At 30.7% G+C, this 17,905-nt stretch overlaps 1 protein-coding gene across 1 annotated transcript; it reads left to right on the top strand.

Annotated features, from left to right (window-relative positions):
* Positions 1–1,398: 1,398 nt before the first annotated feature.
* LOC112695193 (NAC domain-containing protein 21/22) lies at positions 1,399–5,541 on the top strand. The gene is made up of 3 exons (XM_025747444.3): positions 1,399–1,630; positions 3,787–4,052; positions 4,834–5,541. Exons 1-3 carry the CDS (start codon positions 1,462–1,464, stop codon positions 5,194–5,196), a joined length of 798 nt encoding a protein of 265 aa, XP_025603229.1. The 5' UTR covers positions 1,399–1,461; the 3' UTR covers positions 5,197–5,541.
* The last annotated feature ends 12,364 nt before the right edge of the window (positions 5,542–17,905 follow it).

The raw sequence follows: 17,905 nt of genomic DNA, 5'->3' as shown, positions 1-17,905 counted from the left end.
TTGATAAATAAAATTTGTTAAAGTAAAAAAAGTGATGATTGCAAATAGGTTTGGTGGAAATTAAATCCCAGTCACAGAAAAGGTATATAATGACGAAACTTTGTGTAAATAATTTAATACTAATTAATTATATATACTTAAAAGAACACGACACATACATGAATCGGAAGGAAGATAAATTGTAAAATATATAAAAATGGGTAGTTTATTTTCACCAATAATATGTAGCTGTGTGTGGGGTTCTATACGGATGCCTCTTAAGCTGTCAACAATCTTAATCTGTGATAATCCGCCATTAAAAACAGACAAACAATAAACAAAAACAAATAAATAAATAATGTACGTGTAGTAGTTACCGTTATATATAAGGTGTGAAAAAACAAAGGAAATTCAACTTTTAACACAAACTATAAAAGGGGCATTTTGGAGGGATTCTAAACCGTAATTATGTATCTTGATGATTTCTGCCCTTAGCTTGTTATAATCAAAGTTTAATTTCTTGTAACTTTGATTTTTCTTAGAGATTATTTTTATTGTTATAGATATAATTAGTTATATTTTTTTCTATTCATCATTTAAATTTTTAAGACAAGAAAGTTTTGTGATAAAATATCTAATGATATTATTTTATTCAAAAATTTAAATTGATAGAAGAAAATAGATGAATAATTATCTTTAATACGTTTTTTTTTATATAAGAGTTTATTTTAGATTTGCATAAATGTTTTATAATTTTTTTGTTTTATATATTTTTTAAAAGATAACAAGAATTGAATTCTAGATTTTTTTGTCATAAAATTTTTTGATACTATATCATAATATATATTTTTTTTAAAGTTTAGAGCGATAAGAAGAAGCAAATGAATAATTATAAACATCTATATTCTATTTCTGTTACTAAAAAAAATAATATAAGATGATAAGCTAAAAATAAAAAAAAATTATATACAATTCACATTTAACAATCTAAAAGAGTCTTTCATTCAAAAGAATTTATAAAAGATATAATTATTTATATATTTTTTTTATAAGGTTACAAGTGATTTTGTAATAATTGTGTAAATAATAACTAAAATACTAACAAATTCGCTTAGATAATTGGTATATTTGATTTTTAAATCATTATTAATTAATAATTATTTAAATTTTATTTTTAAAAAACACAAAATAATCAATCACTATTAATTATTACAGTTATTTAAAAGTGACTGATTAGGAGTTATTTATCTATATTTTCCAATACTAAATTATCTTATGACACAAGCATTCCCGGTCTTGGTGGAATTAATTAATATTATTGTAGTAATTAATGAAGAATGAAATTCTATTATGGAAAACTGTGTTCTCTTTCCTCCCTACCTAGCTCTAACAATATATATATATACACATAGATACACACCTTAGTGGCTCTCTATCTATAAATAAAAAAATAGTTAGGTTGATGAATTGATATACATTGAGATGGGGCTTCGAGACATAGGAGCATCACTTCCACCAGGGTTCAGATTCTACCCGAGTGATGAGGAATTGGTTTGCCATTATCTTTATAAGAAGATCACAAACCAGCAACTTCTTAAAGGCACTCTTATTGAGATTGATTTACACATATGCGAGCCATGGCAGCTTCCAGGTATGTATCTTCTTTTCTTTTCTCAATCAATAAACAACCACATGGATACCCTTTTCTTCCATATCATTCCTTCTCTTCATTCACATCAATTAATTAAAACCTTCTATTTCTATATTGAACCATTTATATCTTCTCTCTCACTCAATAATCTCTTTTCTCGTCATCAATTTTTTTTTTTTTACTTTTATATTTAAATCAAGACTAGCCAATTTTTTTCTTTTTTTTTTTTGCTCTTTATTACACTGCTACTCATGTACAATTGACTTCACGTGAAATTGATAGTTGAGAACTGTTAGATGAAAATTTAGTCAAATCAGTCAAATTATCTAATAACTCTCAGTTATTAACTTCACGCAAAGCCGACTGCACTTAAGTTTTGACCTTAAAAGTATTGAACTCTTAACATTTTTTATTTATTTACAATTTTTTACAGCCTTATTCCTTGAATGTTGTGGGTGTAACTACTTCCATTGTTCTACACATTTATTATTTTACTTTATCTCCTTGGAGAATAGAATGATGCAATTTTAATTTATTAGAACTAAATCCTTTTTTGTTTCTTCCCTAACCTAATTGATGTTAGAAAGTGAATATTGAAGCCATTTGTTTTAAGCTCTATTGTCATCGGATGAAGCTTTTTTATTTATTAGATCCATTCTCTTCCTAAGCTAGTTCTTAAATCTTAAGATATTTTTTCCTTCAGTAAAAAAAAGGGTTAAAAGGGTTCCAGAAATAAAGCATTCTATGTCTATCTAGAATTGGTAGAATATATATATATATATATATATAAGAGCGAAGATTTATTTTCCTTCAATTATATTCTAACATTACTTCGTTTTATGGTCTTTAATGATTTTGTCTTTTGTATTTTAGTTGCTTGGTTTATAGAATAATGATAACAAGAATAAAAAATTGTATAGTGGCTAGTGGTTGGTGTATATTATATATAAACTTGTTTTCTCCTCTATATTCGGATTATTATTTCTTTAAAAATAATTGTGTATGTGATTATATCCGCCTTATGTATGTATATATGTATGTATACAGTATTTTTAGAATAATACAGGGATCTCTAGCTAGCTGGCAGATATATATTCAAGAGTAGGTTCAAACATAGAATGAATAATGATCATATTTTATTTTTTCTTTAATTTAGGTATAAACATGGTAATTATATTATTATTTAATTATAACAAAGTTGACAAAGCAATACATTCTTATTAAGCAACCAAAATATATATAGAGATGATTAATTATTATAAAGATAATTATTCACTTAATTATTATTATATGTATATATATACGTGTATAAATGTCTCATTTACCTTTCTTGTGCATGATTCGCTATCTTGATGATTTTGACTCTTTAGCACTCATAAATATATAATTAGTAATTAAATGTTCCCTCAAGAAATGTTAAGAAAATCTAACTTTACACATGAAAAGACATACTTGATCTTTGTTGCGTAGAATAATTAATCAGCCCTCATCTCTCTGATTATATATCGGTGGAAATTCAAGTGCAGTCGACTTAATGTGAAGTTGAGAACTGAGAGTCGTCAGATGATTAAACTCAGGTATAGTCGACTTCATGTGAAGTTGATAATTGAAAGTCGTTAGATAATTTGACTGATTTGACTAAATTTTCATCTAACAATTCTTAACTATTAACTTCACGTGAAGTCGACTGCACCTGAATTTTCACCTTATCTATTATTATGATGATTCATGCGCAACATTATTATGAAATATGTGAAAAGAGGGTGAAAACAAGCCAAGGGAGAGGATAAAAAAGGTCACGTATTTACATAAATAGCAACCTTGAAACTTCCAAACACTGTGTTGGTGTATGTCATATACCACTATTCCTCTTGTCACCTTTGTCTGCTGAGATTGGAAACTTGAAAATATCATGTCATTCACGACCTAGTTGACACATGATGCTCATTCGACACAAGACCTAATTATTGTTATATTATTTTAGGATTAGAATTTTTCTAATAAAACTAATTTAATATTTATTAATTAAGGATTAGATTAGTTCTTTCAAAAATTTAAACTGATAAAAGATACGAGTATTCTTCTATCATGGTATCATAATATGATATCAGAGCTTCTACGATGGAATGGAGTAATGAAATACGTGGTATATGCAGAGGTGGCAAAGCTAAATGCAAATGAATGGTACTTCTTCAGCTTCAGAGACAGGAAATATGCGACGGGGTTCAGAACGAACAGAGCGACGACAAGTGGTTATTGGAAAGCAACGGGGAAGGATCGAACGGTGCAGGATCCACTTACGCAAGAGGTTGTAGGGATGCGGAAGACTCTGGTGTTCTACCGGAACAGAGCTCCCAATGGCATCAAAACTGGCTGGATCATGCATGAGTTTCGGTTGGAGACCCCACACATGCCCCCTAAGGTACTTTCCTTTTTCTCTATTTTCAAACTTCTTAATTAATTACTTCTCATACCTTCATATGCATCCCGTGACAAAACTTCATCATCATTATTAACTCTAGTGCAAATTTTGAACTTGATACACACCATCACAAAACCATTATGTTGTTGAATGGTTTAATTTAGGGTATGTTTGGCAAAATAACAGAATTTTATGGATTTAGATGTTCTAAATTTTGAATTTCATTTTAGAGGATACAGAATAATCTTTCATCTTTGAATAGTTTTTCTCTTATATTTTTTCTTAGTCTCATCTATGAAATAAATGATGAGAAATCACACTTTATCTTCTAAAGTAAAAATTTAAAATTTAGAGGATTTAAATTCGAATTTTATTGTTTCATTTTTTTTCACAAAATATTAAAAATAAAACAAAAACAAAACAAAACCAAATACGTCTTTAAGTTTTTTTCTTTTTAAATGAAAAGACTAGTTTAATTTTAGGTGGAAACTCAATTGCATTCGACTTCACATAAAGTTGATAACTAAGAGTGTTAGATGATTTGACTGATTTGACTAAATTTTCATTTAACAACTCTCGGCTATCAACTTTACGTGGAGTCGACTGCACACCTGAGGTTTTACCTTAATTTTATTAGGAAAAGTTGTGAAGGGTAAATAAAAAAGTGAGTAGCAAGGGAAAAGGTTTGATATATAGGGTTTGTTTGGCGTGTGTATGTGTGTATTATATTTTTGGTGTGAGGTTAAAGGGTCTTTAAGGAAGCGTGTGTTTGATTACACAGGAAGATTGGGTGTTGTGTAGAGTGTTCCACAAAAGCAAAGAAGAAAACAGTGGCAAACTTATCATGTATGATTCCATTTCCACACATCATGAATCATCAAACTCTATGGCATTGGTATCAACCCATCTTTTGAACCCCATCAACAACCATAATGCCATGAATAATTTCCTTCATCACTTCTCATCATCAAGGGATGATAGTCAAACAAATAACGCCAATAATAATAATAATAATAATAGTCCCAAGGGTTATGATGGATATGGCTTCATATGGGATCACATGGATCTTGAAGATCATAGTGTGCCCTCATCAGATTTCCAGGTCGACAATAATAATAATAATAATAATATTGCATTGCTATAAGAAGCTAAGATACTAATTAGGTGTATTATTGTATTATTTGTAAATATGCATATTGTATATGGAAAGTGTGAAGAATTCGTTGTTGTATGTATTCATTATGGTGTGTGTGTGTGGCTTCGAGTGGCCAAGTCACGTGATATGTACTATATTATTCATATATATGCTCATTGTGTAATTAGTAGTGTTAGTGTACGTATTATTGGATTAATTAGGCTCTTTATAATTTTCTTATTTTGGTGTATCCTTCTTCTCCTTAAAATTAGCCCTTTCTTTATTTTTCTCATAATGTATGTATCCCAGTTACACTTATTATATGTATAGTCAGATTCTATCTAACATTTTAAAGTTTTTTTTGTATAAATAATTTTATAATATAATAACAACATTTTATAACAAAAATTTAAAATTAGAAAAATATAATTGTTTCAGTAAAATATTTATAGTTCAAATATTATAAGCCTCACATCTCTCATGGATAAAGTATTTAGATAGTTTATAACATTGTAAAAAAAAAAAGCAGCAATTTATTGTTTAAATTCTGGATTGTTTAGGCAGCAATTTATTGACCAATAACAAATTTTAAAATTTTTTAAATTTAATATAAAGTGCAAAAGAGATCGATCTTTGTGTAAAAAATTGTACTTATATCAACCAAAAAAACTTGCTAAATGCTACACAAATTAAGTAACTACTGAAGTCCAAGATTCTCCCTCGAATCATGGTACTCCAATTTTTAGGATGAAAAAGCTTATTAAGTGTTGCCAATTGCTTTAAAGGAAGAGGAAGCAGAAGAAGAAAAAAAAAAAAAAAACAAAACTGGTTTTACTTTAAAAGCTTAGATAAGATTTTAGGTTTAGTTATGAGTCTTAAAGTTTGATTGGTGTGATTTTTTTTAATGAAAAATATATTTTTTTAATTTTTAATATATTTGATCAATTTTTATTAATAAAAATAAAAATATTAAAAAAATATTTTTTTAGAAGTTACAATTTATATTTTTTAAATATTTTTATTTAAAAAATATTTTTACATAATAAATAAATAAAAAATATTTTTTATATTATTATACCTAAATATAATTAATAAATAAAAAATATTTTTATATGAAATATTTAAATATTAAATTATTTTTACTTTTCTAAAATTTCTTTTAAGAAAATTACTTAAAAATCTTCTTTTTTTTTTATAAACTCGTGCGAACAAAATCACAGTTTCAATTTTTTAACTCTCCGATATTTGATTTTGATTCTTTTGGTTTCTTTTATCTTTTTAATAAATGTTGATACGGTTATTATATAAAATGTTCACATGTCTCATTTTGTCCTAATCTATGTATATACTAAGATCAGAATTTTATTTTATTTTATTTCAATAAATGGTTAAATTTGACGTTCAAAATAAAAACAAAACTAAAATGCAATAATTACATAACCAAACAGACTTTACAAATTAATATTAATATAGAAAAAATATGAGGAACTAATGATTTTTTAGCCAACATTCAACGCCCGTTTCTCTTTTCTTATAAATGTTTTTTTTTTTCCTTCTTAATCTTTATCTATCTGCTATTTTAATTTGTTAACAGAAAAATGTTAATGCCCGAATATACTTCTAAATTGATCTTTAAAAAATTAAATCGAATATTTTAGTTTTTAACAAATTTTTATTGTTTAAAAGTTTTTAAAGTTGGAAAGATTGATCCTTTTGTCATTTTAGAAAAAGAGTTACTTATCTTATAGTGATATTTTTGAAAATTAATTATTTTATAATAAAATTTATTAAAAATTTATTTATCGAGTATATATGCATATTAAAATTTGATTAAAAGTAATGGAAGAATTAATTTTTTTGATAAAAATAATTCTTGAGAACTATTATTATAGAATAAGAGTTATATCATAAAAGAATATCCAATTAATAGTCTGTCTAATGGACTTTCTGTAAAGCAAAAAAAAAATAAAATTATTCATCTATCTTTTTCAAAAGAATTTGCAACAAGTCAAGTTTTAATAAGGTTTTTCACTTTGCATCGAATTAAATCACATGCTTGATCTCTCATATAAAAATTTCATCAATTTTTTACTTTAAGTTTTATTCTTGCAAACGTATTTTACTATTTTCTAAACGCGATATTTAACGACTAAAATATCTAATTTAAAATTTTTTAGAAATTAATTTAAAATTTTACTTATTAGTTTCCTGACAAAATGGAGTTTTAACCTTATAAAATTAAACAAGCTAGAAAAGAACAGAGAATAAAACAAAAAAAAAATCATAATTTTGCAATCATATTTCAAAACATCGTTTGAGCAATATAATTAACTTTTGAATGAAGTCTAAATAAAATTTTCCTACTTTATTTGATAATTAAGAGCTAGCATCGCCTGTAATATGATGTAAGTATATATGTGTGTCAATTTCTGAGTATTTAAAAGGATGACAAATTAGAGAATTTATGTCGTCCATATATCTATCTTATTTTGTTTAATTTCTTTATTTGTATGTTAGTTTGGTTTTATTGTCATGATGAGTAGATGGATGGAATAACACACTGTCTAATAATAATTAATATAAACATCTTACGTTGTCCACTTGTGAGGTTGTTGATTGAAGTTCATGAACGTTAGACTCACATAAATAAAGCAATCTCTTAATCATTGATGGATGCGTTATCTTGCAAATTCTCCCAATTTCTCAATTTTACTCAATCCACTAGGAGCACGGATCATATTATAAGCATTGGTTAAAACTCCAAAAAAAGAAAGTATATAATTATTATTAAGAAAAGTATAAGTAGACAATGAAAATATTAAACAATGTGAACAATGAATATATCAGATGTTCAATTCAATAGGTATGCAGATGATTATATTGATTATTTTTAATTGAATGGTTATTTCTTTTGATTCGATTTACTCATGCATAATTAACAATGACTAGATGTTCAATTCACTAAGTGTGAAGATGGTTATCCTAATGTTAAGATTTAAAAAGTAATTTGGGAGTGAAATATTTTTTTTTTACTTTATTACGTCAATTTTAAAATCTATTATTCATATTGTTTACAAAAATAATTGTATATGAGACCGACCTAAACTTTGAAAATATAGTGTGTATTTGGGTGTTATTAAATAGTAAGATAAAGATGCTTTTAACAAAAAAAATTTTTTAAGAAAAAATTAATATGTTTAGAAATTTTTTTTAAATAAAAATAAACAGTAGAAAAATTTAAAGAATATTTTTTAGAGGAAAACACAATTCTCATCTTTTTCGTTTTTTAAAAAAAAAAATCATTTTTACTTTAAAAAAAATGTTTTACCGTAACAAATAAATAAAAATATTTTTATATCGTTATACTCAAATATAATTGATAAATAAAAAAATATTTTTATATAAATATCTAAATATTAAATTATTTTTATCTTTTAAAAATATTTTAAAAGTAACACTTAAAAAAATATTTTTTAAAAAAAACTCACTCAAAAAAACTCATATATATATACATAGAGAATTTTATTATACAAATTAAAAGTGTAAAAATGAAGGTTTAAACTTATATCATTTGCAATATTTAAGTATTTTATCTACTAGACTATTTATATTTTTCAATGCCTTTAATCTTTTTTCTTTTACTTGTTTATTTATTTATTTTTAAAAGATTTTATTATTTTGTTGATCCCTATAATTTTATCAAATTTTCAATTAGGTCCCTACACTTTTTTCTTTTCAATTAAGTCCTTATATTACTTTTAATTTTGTAATTAGATCGTTATTACTAGGTAAAAAATAGTAAAGTTAACGTAATATTTATTCCGCAAATTGAAAGTATCTAGAATTAAGAATATAATTAGATCTTTGATCACATATTTTTTTAAAGAAATATTCTGTTTATTTTAATATTTTTTATATAAAAAAGATCAAATTACAAAATTAAAAATAATGCAGAAGCTCAATTGAAAAACAAAAAAGTATAAAAACTTAATTATAAATTTAGTAAAATTATAAGAACCAATAGAATAATTAAATCTTTTTAAAATTATCAAATCTTTTAACAAAAATTAAAATAGACAAATAATTTGGGTCAATAAATTTTATTACAAATCTGATTTATTAAGAATGAAACCTGTTCGATCGGTTTCCACCTTACTCCTATGTATTGATTTTAAAGTGTTTATATTACTTAAATGATAATGCTTTCAATTTACAAGAGGTTCTTACATTTCCTCAATCAAATTAAATAGATTTTCTCAATTAATCATTGTTAGAGTCTAATTGATCACAACAGCTATATTTGTACATTACATACAACTTGGATTTAAATATAATTAGCGGTTAATATATATTATTATTTGGAAGATGCTTTTGATATGATGTATATGTATATAAAATCATTGTTATTATTAAATGTATCTAATTATTTAATAAATAAGAAATTAGTTAAGATTATTATTGAAAAAAAACTTGAAAGCATAACAAAGTGAAAATATTATTGATGTATATGAACAATAAAAATCATGCTCTTAGACAGAAGTATGACAATAAAATTGAGAGAATAAAAACTACTAATAACAAACTCTAACAAACAGATACCCACAAGATTTTTAAGAATTGAATCTATAATTAACTATAACTAACTAACCTCTTTATTCTCAACTCATAAAAAGCTCTATTAAGCTTGCAAGTCTTATTAGTGTTCTTACTCTCATAGCCATGTTGTTGTTGCATGTAAATTTGTTCCTCAAAGTTTTCATTTAGAAAAGTACTGTTGAAGTCAAATTGTCAAAGAGTCCATCCATTTGTTAGAGAAATAGTCAGCATAATCCTTAGAGTAGATGGTCAAATTACTAGACTACAAATTTCTTCATAATCAACTCCTTCCTTTTAGTGATATCCTTTATCTACAAGTTTGGATTTATACTTCATGATCTCTCCTTTCTGTTTCTTTTGATTGCATACACCACTATTTGTAGATGGTGGCAGGAGAAAATTTCAATTTCACTAATAGAAATTGGTTGAGGATGTTCTTGAGTCTCATGATTGATCTATGGTAATTGAGATAAAGATTCATCTTGTAATTGAGCATGGATGGGTGATTCTTCGGATTGCTCAACATTAAGAATAATTGGTGTTGGGGATATTTCATTTGTTGCAGAGGAGTTTTTTGTAACTTTAGGAAAACTTGAGACACAAACATCAGTAATTATCAAGAATGGAATCTATAACTAACTAACCTCTTTACTCTCAACTCCTATAATAATTATCATAAGTATTTTATTTTTTATATACTAGATCAATCAGATGCACATGTACATTGTTGTACTTTTTTCACATCATACGTTATAGAAATTAATTTGGTTTTGCTAGGTAGACAATAACCTTTGTGAACAATGAATTCCAAAATTAGTCTAATAAGATAAAAACACATTCCACCCCAAAATTATCCCCTAAACCCTAATTTTTACTATCCAAATTTTAACCATCCTATTCCTCCCCCATTTTGACCATTGAGCAGCCACACTCTAGAAAACCCTATCGCCGGCAATGCAAACTGAACATTCGGCGCTACCCACACGCTCCTCCCGCAAGCTTCAGGGTTGTCCCTTTACGGTGGTCGCGTGGTACTACCCTTTTCCCGCGCCCCTCCCTCACACCACCGTCAAACATCGATCGTCGCCGAGGAGCTCTCAGTCGCCGTTGTTGCGTCGCCAAACTTCTGCACCCGGTGTCGCACTGTGTCGCATTGAACGCAATGCTGAACGCCATATCTTCTTCTCGCCGCCTCTGGTTTGACGTGAACGCCCCCCAACGCCAATGTTCCCTCTGATCGCTGCTCCCAAAGGTCAGTAGTTGGCTAGATGTTTATTTAATGAATAGCTGTTCATAAATGGATTTAGGTAATGGTTGATTCAAATGGGTGTGATGCCTGTGCGCAAAGGTGTATCTATTTGATTTCTTGGATTGATGTGGAAGAAAACAACTCGTGGTTGTTGCTGAATTCTTGGTTTTTTACCATTTTGGTTTATATATTTTTTGAATTTGGGTTTGGTTTGTCCAGGCATTAAGTTATGTGGCATGGATGTTCGACTGACATGTTTTTTAAATTCGTTGCCCTATTGAATTTTGTTGGATTTTAGACGGATAATTATATTACCACGTATACGGATGGTTGGTTTAAATTCAATATATTAATGCTTGTTTAGGTTGAGTAATTAATATTTGGCTAGTATTAGTTTATGAATTTGTGGGTTACAAGCGATTTAGTACGCACTTCATCCGTTGGTTACGGTTGGTTTTTTAAAATTGTGTGACATGAAAATGTAAAGGTAATTTCTTGTGGTTTAAGTGGTTACATATGTTTTAGCTTAAAATATTGTTCGAAACTAATTATGGTTAATCTAGAGAAACCTATATGTATATGGTTTTGGATTTGGGTTGGATTTTTTGTTAGTTTTTTTAAAAACAATAGAAAATGGAATATACTACTCCGCCAAACCTTTAATGAGTTTGTATCTTACCTTATGATTGTGGAGGTTCAATTTTCACTTCTTACAATACGAATGATTATTTTACCACATATACAGATGATTGGGTTGCATTCAATAATTAAATCTTTGTTTTAGTTGAATGGTTGATTGTGTGCTTGTTTTACTTTCTTCATTTATGAGTTACCATTGGTTTATTGAACACTGCATCACATAATTAGTTCTGGTTATGTGAAAACGTGTTAGAGGAACATGTAATTAAGAATTAGTCTTCTTCTAAGTGGTCATAATTTTGTATTTCTATTACATTATTGATTAGAACTTATTCTAATAGTGTTAGTTTCAACCTCTTTCAGCTTTGGAACTTTATTCAGTTGATATCCTCTGTGAATCTGAAAAAGAGTTGGTGTGAGGGGGGTTTGACTGAGTTGTGATTTCCTTTCTTGTTGGTTTTGCCTAATTAGTTTACTCAGGTTCAACTGTATACATTGATGATAATTTTTAAATTTAAAATGTAATGTTGTTCTGTTGGTCGTTAGATAATTGTATTCTAATTATATGATAATGTTCAGTATGTGGGATCTCTAATGATTTATTCTTTTATTAACACAGTCTACCATTTGTCTTGATTTTAGTTGCTGAACAAGAGTTAGATGGGTAAAAAGGTAATATTCATTTTACCTCCGACTTGATTGTAGTTGCTTCTAACGTATATGTCATTCATTGACAGAAATTGATTGAGACGCGTTGTTCACCATGCTATATGAACGGGTTGATCACCCACCTGAAAAAAAATAATGGCAATGCGAAATTGGCTGAAATCAACGCTATCAGATTTAGATTTGTGAAGTGGATCCCACACTAGCCAGTGAAGCAGAGTATAATGGTTCAACTAGCAAAGGCATACGATATGAATACAAACACACTGAAAGTGCAATCGGCAACATCGGTATTAACACTGAGTTCATCGGGAGGGCTTTAGGTATACCCTTTGGGGGTGATTTGCCCTTGTTTCTTAGTTAGCCTTTGTTGTGTGTGTTTGTTGGGTTATGTTTTATCTTACCTAACAGTTATTCTATATACTTGGGTGTTTCTTTATTTTAGGCGCTGACTTTTCCGAACTCGACAAGAAGAATGCTGCCCATGTGGCAATCAAAGCATGATTCCAGAAAAAAACCACCACACAACTGCGTGACTTCGTCTATGGCTGCTCCATCAAGGCAGAACGAATGGATTTCAGACGACATTTCATCTTGGTGGTCCTAAAAATGTTCTTATGCCCAACAAGTTAACAAACAATATCGTCGTGGCACATACCTCGGATACTGGATGTCTCGGACCCTAGAAAATTCAATTGGCCGTTGAAGACAATCAAGTGGTTAGGAAAGGCAGTAGAAAAATACAAAAGCAAGAAGCATGAAACCTGTGGTGGCTGCATGTTTGCCCTGTTGGTATGTTAAATTGTTAAATTACTACTATATCAAACTTATCATTTATGTTGCTCTCCTTAAGTTCTCAACTTCTTGCATCTAGGTGTTATACTTCCAGCGATTGAAGCATGGTCCGCTAAATCGCTATCAAGAACTAGAGCCATAGGTCGCCGCATGGACTGCAGCTGAACTTGAAAAGAAGGCAACCAATGTCCTTTCCCAGGTACTAACCCAAATGATTTCTTCTTTGTACTATACTAATCAACTTAATTGAGGGGTGATTTTAATAACCCGGAAGAATTCCCCCAGTGGAATCTAGATGAGTACTATCTAACGCATTTGATCTTTACCAAATAGGGTTGCATCGGAGACAAGATAGAAATGGGTGAAGAACTTAAGGGTGGAGCGAATAAGACATGTTCACACACCGCCTCCAAAGAAGCAACCCCAGAGAGGGCGTGCAAGACTACAACGGCACACAAGTTAATTCCCTTATTGGAATTTAAGTTAGCTACAACATGCAAGCATTAGGTGGGTAGATTATATGCTAGTTTGATGTAGTTATTTGTAATTGCAAAAGTAGTGATATGCTCCTTTATCCATTGGATATTTTGTATGGTTGCGACTATTATATTCGTATGTGGAAATCGATATGGTTATTATTCGATTTCGTAGATGTATCTACCCAGGGAAGCAAGGAGGGAGCCATAAGAAGCCGACTCCATAAGACCTTAGAACAACCATCCTCAAGCCTAGTACAGACAAAACCACCAGAAGACCATACAGTGGCACAAAAGGTGAGTGCATGATATTGTGAATATTGGTTGTTTCTCTTACATTATAACTCGCACTCCTGATCAGATTTGTTGGAATTGGATTTCAAATTTTTTAGTAAAATATGTTGGATATTCATTTTACATTATATGCGCGGATGGTTATGATTACACTTATGTGGATATTCATCTCAGCTTCATAGTGGCTAATTTTGTTTATACATTTTCATACCTCTCCACTTTATTGTGTGTTATATTTAAAATATGTTGGTTGTTTACTTCTTGTGACCTGTTCGACATTTATAACCCAGGAAACCAGGAAAGACATGTGGAGAAAGTTGCATGTTGTCAAAGGCCAATTGTGCAGAGGCATCACAATATCGTCTAAAGAGGAAGCTGCCTCAAAGCGCAAGGAGACACATGTAGTTGCTTCCAACTTTGTTGATGAAGATAATGAGCCAATTGCTAAAAGAATGCGCCAACTATTTCAGAACGATGGGAACCTACATAGGAGAGCCCAAGGGACGATGAGGTTAGTGTCAAATAGCAAAATGCTAATGGAAAACCATCGGAGCCGCAGGAAACGGATCCAATTACACCATCAACAGCACTCGTGCAACTTACTGGATACGATTTTGACAGACAAATTCTATGTGTTAAAATCTGTTGTCTATATCAATTCTGCATATGTTGTGATTCCTGTGATATAAAAGCTTAAACTCTTTGTGCTGGCTAACATCAGTTGCATTTGATGCAAAGACTTTGACATGTACTTTATGCAATGTCTAGAAAGTGAAGAAATATGGTCAAAAATTAAACATGGTCGGTACACTAAGTTGATAAGAATGGAACCCATCTAGTTTGTGCTGCCAAAGAATTCACATTCACAAATGAAACATGCTGAGCATGCCAAGGGAGGGAAGAACTTTTGAAATAAACCCTAACCCTCACCTTCAATCCCACATATCTCACCATCTGGAGCTCCGATTGTCGCACCATTTACGACTACACGACCACTGCGTCAAGCTTTACAAAGCCCACTAAGTAATTTGGTAAGAAATCTCAATCTCACTTTCAGCCTCTCAATTTGATGTTTTGGAATTTAGGATCCAACCAACTTGAGAAAACCATTAAGTTTTATCTTGTTGGTGCTTGGGTAAGGTAAGAACCTCAAACCTTTTGTTGATTAGTGAATTAGCAAGCTTGGATGTTGATTATAGTGAATATGTTGTGAATTCGAATTAAATAATGTTATTTTGGAGTACCTTGATGATGTTGGGAGCTTGATTCTTGAACCTTGGAGGCCAAAATTCTGTTGGAGAGGCTTGGGGTTGTGGGCACTTGAGGAATAGTGACCTTGAGGTGTCTTTTGCTTAGGGAGAAATCGACCAAGGTATGGTTTTGGTTTCTCGTATGTAATATATAATGTTTCGTGAAAACTTAGGCTAGATGACCATAGGATATGTTGGGATGTATGATTATGTTAAATGCTTAGTAGAATTGGTGAAAAATGTTGAATGGGGTTGAGAATGATTGGTGGTTGATTCTTGTGGTTGATGGTTAATAGAATGATAAATTGAATGAATAATGATGATAGTTTAATGATTGAATATGAGATTATGTTGATTATGAATTTTTGGGATTGAAATTGATGAATTTGTGTATTGATGGGTTATGAAATGAATGAGAAGGGTTGAGATAGAGTTTAGCTTGCTGTGGTGTTGTCTAAAAACTTGGAATGTTGGTTTTAAGTTGGAAATTTTGGTAAAAATAGAGATTGGTGTTTTTTATGAAAAAAAACTGATTTTTGACCGAACTTCGACAAGTCATAACTCAGCTTCTAGGACCCAAAACCTTTTCAAACTTGTTTCACATGAAAATTGGGTTCGTGAAGTTTACGCCATTTGAAGAACGGACTAAAAATACTTTTTAACAAAAAAGTTATTAGCATAAGAAGTTTGGTATGTAAAGGTGAATTCTGCAACACTTGACAATTTTTAGCCATTCTGCAAAACTCCCGTACACAAGAAGGCACGCGACGCGGGCATTCCATTCGAGTTTGATGTCCCGTTTACGCGAGAAGGTACATGCGTACGCGAGGAAGTGAATTTAAGGGGTCGCGTACGCGGACACTAGCACACAACGCGAGCAATCAATTCGGGTCAAGGGGCTTGCGTACGCGAGCAGGGGTTGCGTATGTGAGTAAGGAAATTTACACCCCTACGTACGCGCAATATGACATGCATACGCGGGATCCTGTTTTTCAGCAACATTGTGTTTTGTGATTTAAACATGATTTCAAACTTTTAAACCTCTATTTTTACTCTCTAAGATCCTAAAACTTAATTTTAATCATAGTGAGGGGGGTCGAACCTTGAGAGGGTGGTAACTTGGGAGTGGAGAAGGGTTTGAGGTAATGAATTGTGATTGAAAAAGTGCGAAAATGATGGTTTGTAAATGAATGTGATATGTGAACCCCGGGTAGTAGGCACTAGCGATGTTCACTTGCTTCGGATATGAGATGAGGAAGAAGAATTATGAAAACTGAGTTTAACTATAGAATTTTGAATGAATATAAAAGAATTGAACTGATAACGAAAATGATAATGAATTTTTGAATGTGCAACCTGGGCAGTAGCAAGGATTGTGTTCGCCCCGCTTGCTCTAGGTCAGAGATTGTGACACCTGGGTAGTAGTGGCAATAGTGGATTAATCCACTTGCTCCAGGTTGAGCTTGTAAACACTTGTCTGGGTAGTAGCAGCAGAAGTGGTTACTCCACTTCCTCTTAGTTAAGCGGGCAGTAGCAAGGGGATTGTAGCTCAGACCCATTTGCTCCGCAATGAGTGTTTCTGTCTAAGGTTAGCTACTAGAACATGTTGGGTTGGCTATATGACCAACAAATGATATCATTAGCAATCGGGTAGGCATGCATCATATGCATATATTTGTTTTGTTTGATTGTGCATTAATTGGGCTTGTCTATGTGATTATTATGCTTATTTGCTAAATTTGCTACCTGCCGTATCTATATTCTACTTGTATTTGCTTTGTCTGTATTGCTTGTCTGTGCACTAGAGCTCTGGAGGATTGGAGGAAGGTGAGAAACTAAAGGGATAAGTTAGGAGTGAGTTAAAACTTTAAGATCCTTAGCAACCTTCCTTATGGTTTAAAATTATAATTTTAAGATTTATAATCTGAGTGTCGGAGTTCTAGGATCACCTTTGGCTTTTCCACTACCTTATATCTTATATATGTGGGCACCTTTACCATGCTGAGAACCCCCGGTTCTCATCCCATACAAATGTTGTTATTTTCAGATGCAGGTCGAGAGGCACCTCGCTGGGCATCTGGAGTTCCTGTCACAGTGGAGTTAGGACTTTGTATTTTGGGTTATTTTGGTGTATATGTACATATATATGTATTGTGTAGACTTCTCCCTTATCCTGTTTAGATTTTGTGCCTCATAGAGGTTTTATAGAGAACTTGGATTCTTGGTGCTCGAAATTGAACTCGCACAACTTCACCAGCAAGTACACCGGGTCGTCCAAGTAATACCTCAAGTGAGTGAGGGTCGATCCCACGAGGATTATTGGATTGAGCAATCAATGATTATCCTGCAAATCTTAGTCAGGTGAATAGAAAAATAGTTGTTGTTGTTGAATGCGCATAAAACAAATAGTAAAGAAAGTAATAACGAGTTAACGTAGAAACAATAATTAGAAATCAGTTAAGGCTTTGGAGATACTTTATCTTTCTGGATTAATACTTCGTACATACTACTTTAACAATGAATGATTCATTCTATGGCAAAGCTGTAAGTGATTAACTCATGTCCTCTCATCAAGTTAATCTCCTCTAATTCATATTAAATGCTATTGTTAGTGGTCATTAAATACGAACGAGGGTGAAGCTCACGCAATTCATTCTCCTTTTGTGATCCTACTCAAAACGCCACAGACAAGGTCAGATCTTCCGAATCAGAGAATGAAGCTCAATGTTCTAGCCTTAGCACCACAGAAACCT

Source organism: Arachis hypogaea, chromosome 6 (assembly GCF_003086295.3).
Source record: "Arachis hypogaea cultivar Tifrunner chromosome 6, arahy.Tifrunner.gnm2.J5K5, whole genome shotgun sequence".
NCBI lineage: Eukaryota > Viridiplantae > Streptophyta > Magnoliopsida > Fabales > Fabaceae > Arachis > Arachis hypogaea.
Note: the sequence above shows the minus strand (reverse complement) of the source record. Positions and strands in the feature narration are given on the sequence as shown.

Excerpts from the sequence above, each read along its gene's own strand:
- LOC112695193 (XM_025747444.3), top strand. The coding sequence starts at position 1,462 with ATGGGGCTTCGAGACATAGGAGCATCACTTCCACCAGGGTTCAGATTC. Across the intron at positions 1,631-3,786 it reads CGAGCCATGGCAGCTTCCAG|AGGTGGCAAAGCTAAATGCA; the intron begins GTATGTATCTTC and ends TGGTATATGCAG. Across the intron at positions 4,053-4,833 it reads CCCCACACATGCCCCCTAAG|GAAGATTGGGTGTTGTGTAG; the intron begins GTACTTTCCTTT and ends TTGATTACACAG.